Source organism: Oryctolagus cuniculus, chromosome 3, assembly GCF_964237555.1.
Source record: "Oryctolagus cuniculus chromosome 3, mOryCun1.1, whole genome shotgun sequence".
NCBI lineage: Eukaryota > Metazoa > Chordata > Mammalia > Lagomorpha > Leporidae > Oryctolagus > Oryctolagus cuniculus.
The window spans coordinates 137,528,654-137,535,317 of NC_091434.1; the positions used below are offsets into that span (position 1 = coordinate 137,528,654).

The following is a 6,664-nucleotide window of genomic DNA, read 5'->3' on the forward strand; positions in this document are numbered from 1 at the left end:
ACCCAGATCATTCTTTTCCAAGCAATTTCAATCATTTTCTTCTTGCCTCATTTGCAATAATGAGCAGTGTGTTACTGATTCACTTAGGTAACACACTGCGTGCCCACTGCCTGACAGGCTCTGACTTGGGTACGGAGGCTAGAAAGGCTGGACCCCAAATGCCCATGGCCGCCCCTCCCCCCACGGCACACCGAGGGTCCCTAACAATGTGTTCTTTTCAACAGAATCTTTATTCAGGTTCTGTGATGCCATCTGCCTTCTAATGATCCCGATGGTGCCGCCCAGGGCTGTTTTCTTCAGTGAAAAGAGAAGTGGCACTCCTATAGAGGTCTACGCTTACAACAAGGGTATTTTGTCCAAGCAGGCTGGCTTTGTTGTAATTGGTCTTGGATCACCTTGAGCAAAGAGTACTGAAAGACTTTGCTTTCCTGCTCAGAGAGCTGCTCTTCTCTATGAAGATGGTGCCACTGACCAGAGGGGCACTCTCCCGCGTGCAGCCAGTACTACCGGATGCATTTCTGGGTTACTGAAGTTTTCCTGCGGTGGACTGAGGTCCAGAGAGAGAAGAGATTTGAATGAAGATGCCCAAAGAGGCCTTTGAGGGGTGAGAAGGGAATTGTGCAAGGTCTGCTCCCTCTAGCCTTAAACCCCAACTTCCCAGCTCTGATTCCAGCAACAGTTTGGGCTTACCTGCCTTTGTTAGGCTGGTACAGCTCCCAGCTCAATCCACAACCCAATCTCCCCAAGAGGGGGCCGACAAGCTGCCTCCTCCTCCTCTACCCGGGGCAGTCCTTAGCTCTACCCACCCAACTCTCTTGACTTACGCTCAAGCCCCACCAACACCAACACCACCATCACCACCACCACCACCACCACCCCCCACCCAGCACCATCTTCTAGGAACTGGCCTCTCCCCCATCAGTCCCCGCCCCTCCTCGGAGAGCACCCAATGGGTGGAGCCGGGGCCGCGGTAGGCGGGGCCTGAGGCGGGCCCATTTAAAGAAAGGCAGAGGGCGAAAGGAGGCAAGAGAAGAGAAGAAAGAGAAACCAAGGGGGCGAGGCGCCGTCCAATGACAAAGCCCAGGGGTGGGCGCCGGCCGCCATCTTGTACCGGGCGGCAGGATATTCACCCGCGTCCTCCGCCCTCGGAGGGGGAGGGGCGGCGGCGGAGGCGAGAAAAGTAGCGAGAGCCGCGCCGCGAAGAGGGCGCCAGCAGCGGCCGCCGCCGCGGAGCCAGACACGGGCGGGGACGGCGGCGGCGGAAGGCGGGGAGCGCCGGGCGGCCCCGAGCGGCCTCCGATGCGGCGCAACGTGAAGAGGCGGCGGCGCCGGCCCCTGGCCGCCCCGGCCGCGGCCGCCCGGTGCGGCGGCCTGAGCGCGGGAGGAGGGGTGGCGCTGGAGGCGCGGGAGGAGAAGGTGGTGTACTCGCGATCGCAACTGTCGCTGGCCGACAGCACCAAGGCGCTGGGCGACGCCTTCAAGCTGTTCATGCCCCGCAGCACGGAGTTCATGAGCTCGGACGCGGAGCTCTGGAGCTTCCTCTGCAGCCTCAAGCACCAGTTCTCCCCGCACATCCTGCGCAGCAAGGACGTCTACGGCTACTCCTCCTGCCGGGCCCTGGTGCCCGACCCGCCAGTGCCGCCCGCCGCCCGCGGCCCGCCGCGCCGGCCGGCTCCGCGCGCAGCGGCCAGGAGGAGGCGCCGCGGAGTCCGGGCGGCCGCCGCCGGGAGGAGGAAGCCGCCGCTGCCGCCGCCGCCGCCCCCGCCGCCGCCCGCCGCTGAGGAGACCTCGCCGGCCCAGCCCGCGGCGGCGCCCGGGCCCTGCTTCGGGGGCCGCACGCTGGAGGAGATCTGGAGGGCGGCCACCCCGACGCTGACCACCTTCCCCACCATCCGCGTCGGCGGCGACGTGTGGGGCGACCGCAGCCTGGCGGCGGCGCGGCGCCGGGCGCGCCAAGTCCTGCGAGTGAACCTGGAACCCGTGGTGAGGCTCCGCCGCTTTCCGGTGCCCCGGGCGTGAGGAGCGCTGCCGAGGGCGCCGCCTGCCGGCCCCGGACCCCGGGACGGAGCTTCCGCCTGGACGAGTGGACAAGTGTCAGTCGAGTGTTTACAGATCCGGCCAGGACCCTGTCCCCTAGTGCACTTTACGCGCGACGAAGAAGTCACCGGATGGTGTTCTCTGCCTGCCCTGCGCCCCCGGCACGCGTCGCCGCCGTCTGGGACTCCCTGGGACGCCGGGCTTGCGGAGGGGGCCGACAGCTGGACCGGCTGGGGAGGCCCCTCTGCTTCCTAACCCCAGACTGCGACGTCTCCAGGACTGTAGGGGCTATCCGTTTTCTCCCTTATGGACTCTACCTCACTGGTCTGGAAGTCCTACGAAGAAGTCACTCTCTCTTTTTTTTTTTTCCTCCAAAGGAATTTGATTTCGTGCTTGTGAAAAAAAAAAAAAAAGGCTAGAATTTACTTGCTCTTCATCGCCCTCCTCCCCCCCTTTTTTTTTTTTTTTGACTGCCACCCCTCTTTCTGGATCGAACATGCTTTGTGATGTTGCACCAGTTTGTGCTCAGGGTGTTCTGAATCCTCATTCGTTTCTGAATTTTTACTGGCTTCCAAAGCTTTGACCAAGGATGTTTTTAAAAGGTTCAAGCTTATGACTCTGAGTAGTGCGAGGATTTGTGTGACTTTAAATTTCCTGGGCTCAGTGATTACAAAGAGATGCAAAGTACAACTGTGTAAACATAAAGTGTTTCTTAAAGATTTTATACGGAAAGCTAATGTTTTTATTTACTGAGCTCCTAAAGAGAATGGTAGAGTGCTAAAAGTTCTGTTTAGGAAAAGTTGACTTGTTAAAATTCCTTTTAATTGAGTAATAATAAAAAAAACTGAATTGAAACACCACATGGCTTGTGATAAAGACAAGTGAATAAATTGTGATGAGCCGGAGCTGGTTACAGGACTAACTGGCATCCGACTGGATGTGATTTGACCTCATGTCTTGGTCCAACATATAAATCCAAGAATCTCAATTCTGGGATACTTACTTTAAAGTGGGAGCTGTGTAAGAGGGGTGAATATGTGTAAAGCTTGTTATGAAAACCATCAACAGAATACCCATTACAAGTCTCACAACTGTTAATGATCTAGAGGGAGGGCTGGGGGGGCATTTCTTGGTATCAAGTCACTGGTTGAAGTGAACTTTGGGCAAGAGAGATCTTTGTTTCCTTGTTGGCAGATAACAAGAAATGCCCAGACTAACATCGCTTTTATATACAGCGTGACGGTTGGGTTGACTTTTTTTGTCCTATGGATTTGCCTTTATCAGTTGACTTTTTTTGTCCTATGGATTTGCCTTTATCTGTTGACTTTTTTTGTCCTATGTGTTTGTGGTTGTTAGGTCTTTGACAGCTGAAGATACCAGAATCAAGCAGGCTGAGCCCCACAGAGTACTGACCCTTCTTTACGCTGTTACAGTAGTGTGGATACCATGTGGTCCAGTGTGGACTTTTTGATTATCCAAGTGCCTTTGGTCATTGGTGGCAGCAAGACTTAATGGTTCGTAGCTAGTGGTGCCACAACCAGCTTTTAACTGCAATACCTAAAGGGTCAAGTAGTGTTTCTGTGCCACTGTTATTTTAAATGTAAGAGTTCTGCTGTGGAATGATCTATCCCAGGCTGGAACTTGACATGTGAAATCCTCAATGCAAAGGTTTAGCTCTGCTTGGCAACTTTTTAGAAGGATACGCAGAGTTGGAATTTTGACTCTTGGGTTCCTAGAATTCACATGGTGTAGCTTTCTGAAACCGTTTTTTTTTTTCTTGTAGTTTAATAGTCCATAATAGGAGTGTAGTGACTTTAATTTCAGTGTTCTTTTGTTTAAAAAATGTATCTATCAATATATATTATGAGACTTTATGCCAGTTGCCCAGTATGCCTCACAGTCTTGCTACTCGATGCATTATTACAAACACTGTCACATGAGTAAATAAAAAGGGAATAATTACTTAGAAGATGGAGAGTGTTACATTATATTTGTGTGATAGAGAGCTTGGACTCTTTTGGTTTGTTAGTTTCCATTGCCAATTGTATTTCAGATACATAGGACTTTCTTCCCAAAAATACATTGTTAACTTTTATAGCTAACTAGCAGCTGGAACAAAAAAAGTATTTGTACCATTTCACTATTGTACATAGTTTTGTAATAATTAAAAAAAATCCAATGGCCATATTAGAATGTAATTTTAATATATAGTTTATCCAGGTAGTTTCCCAGAGCATTTTGAAGTTAGGCTCAGCTGAGAAGTTGACTTTGCTCAGCACACGACTGAAACATAACGAGTGACACCATGCATTTGTTTTAACTCAGTCTCTACATACTTTCCACTTTTGCCTTGTTACTTTGTGTGCTTGAACTCTCATAAGTGCTTCTTTGGATTATTTGGGCTGTTGATTTCGGTTGGGATCTGATTACTCATCGTGAATTCAATATGGTTCATCTGGGCTATTAAAAAGCTTGCCATTTCCGGTGTTTGAAATAAGCTAGAAGAAATCTTTGTATTTGCTGAGTTAGTTTTAGCAAGACCTGTATAACAACTTCAAAAATGTGAAGAAACATCTCATGTAGTTGACTAGTATTTTACCGGGAAAGGAAGAGTGTTTTATGGGAACTTTTGAGCAGAATGTGAACAGAAACTTGGCACAGTGGCCTTTGCAGTGAGGCATCCATTTCCTGTCCTCTCCAATGAGTCTGTAGCTTAGCTTGGGTGTAGTTTTCTAAAGAAATCCTGTGACCTTTATTCTCGCTCTTATATCATGGCACAAGTAGAAGGGAGCTAGGATGAGATTATCACCGTGCTGTGTTTTTATTTAATGTTTAACTCTTGAGTGCCTGTATGTGACTGGGCACCTCAATTAAGATTCCTTACGTCTTTTAACTCCTCCTCCTCCTCCTTGTCAACCAGCAACTTATTTTTACATTTCCAAAACCAGTGACGTGATTGTTGGGGGCAGGCTTGATGTTGATAGTGCGAAGTGTCACGGTAGTGGGGTGTATTTATTTTGTCTGAGTTTGAGTACTCTACTGGACAAGTGTTAAGCTGGTGGCTGACACCTATTGATTTACTATGTGCAAATAATAGTACTATTTTTCAGAAAACACTTGAATAAAAAACTCCAAAAAATATTTGAATCCAAAAATTTTAAGCAGTTTTGAACTCAAAAGTTTTTTGTTGTTGGTTTTTAATGGATTGCCACAGCACTCTATTAATTGGTGGTTTTTAATGAACATAAATGCCTAATATTTACTTTATTGGTGTGCTTAAATTTTTTTTTTGATAGACTGTTAATGTCTTAAGTGCGTTAGAAAGCAATTGTTTATAATGGAATGGAAGTGTTTCCCTGGACAGTTTGATGTGCGTATGATTAAAATTTACAATCTGGCTGTGCTTTCCTTTTTAACTTATTAACTGTAAATAAATTTTAGAGAATACACAATGTCTACTTTTCTAATGTTGCAAGTTTTTGAAATGGAATTTTATGTTTGCATGTGAATTGGAAAATACCAATCTGCAATTTGATAAATTTTGACTTCTTTGTGAACTTTGGATTTCTGGAAATCTTGATTTGCGTTTTGTCCTATCTTGAGAGTCGATGTTCCATCGTTCTTTGATTATCTAATGAATCTCTAGCTACCATCCAGTTTGCCAACAGTAAATCATCCTTTAAGAATACACTCAAATTTGTGGCCGGCGCCATGGCTCACTTGGTTAATCCTCTGCCTGCGGTGCCGGCATCCCATATGAGGGCTGGTTCTAGTCCCAGTTGCTCCTCTTTCCAGTCCAGCTCTCTGCTGTGGCCCAGGAAAGCAGTGGAGGATGGCCCAGGTGTTTGGGCCCCTGCACCCGCATGGGAAACCAGGAAGAAGCACCTGGCTCCTCCTGGCTTTGGATCAGTGCAGTGCCGGCCATGGCAGCCATATAGGGAGTGAACCAACGGAAGGAAGACCTTTCTCTCTGTCTTTCTCTTTGACTGCCTATAACTATCTGTCAAATTAAAAAAAAAAAAAAAAAAAAGAATGCACTCAAATTCAGAGTTCTGAATCCTGGTCCTGCAGTAATGATATAGCATCCAAAACTTCTATTCGTTTATACTGTGACGTAAAATAAGAGTGCTCCATGAGTGTTGCACAGAATCAGGGTAGGGACAGAATTTTCATACCAGTCTGGAAGACTGTTCAGGATCACAAGGCTACTTCAAAAAGTTTGTGGAGAAAATAGAACTTTATGTTGGTGTAAAAATATTTTTTAAAAAAGATTTATTTACTTGAAAGGCAGAGTAGTGTAGGGTGGGAGGTGGGTGAAGAGAGAATATAGCTCTTCCATCCACAGGGTTCACTTCCCAAATGGTTGAAACAGCTGAGGCTGGGCTAGACTAAGGCCAGTAGCCAGGAGCTCCATGCCAGTCTCCCACACAGATGGCAGCAGCCCAAGTAGTTGGGACAATCATCTGTGTTCTCCCAGACCCATCAGCAGAGAGGCAGATCAGAAGCAGAGCAGTAGGGAATTGAACTTGCATCCCAACTATGGATGAAGTTGCAGACAGGGGCTTATTAACCCGCTGTGCCACAGCAGTAGCCCCTGGGCCAAAAAAAAAAAAAAAAAAAAAAAAAA

The 6,664-nt window shown here is 48.2% G+C and overlaps 1 protein-coding gene across 1 annotated transcript; it reads left to right on the forward strand.

Moving 5' to 3' along the window:
* The first annotated feature begins 260 nt into the window (after nt 1-260).
* On the forward strand, nt 261-5,594 carry CCDC71L (coiled-coil domain containing 71 like). The gene has a single exon (XM_051848824.2). It carries the CDS (start codon nt 1,300-1,302, stop codon nt 2,017-2,019), a length of 720 nt encoding a protein of 239 aa, XP_051704784.1. The 5' UTR covers nt 261-1,299; the 3' UTR covers nt 2,020-5,594.
* Nucleotides 5,595-6,664: the final 1,070 nt, after the last annotated feature.

Coding starts and splice junctions, on each gene's coding strand:
- CCDC71L (XM_051848824.2), top strand. CDS start 1,300: ATGCGGCGCAACGTGAAGAGGCGGCGGCGCCGGCCCCTGGCCGCCCCG.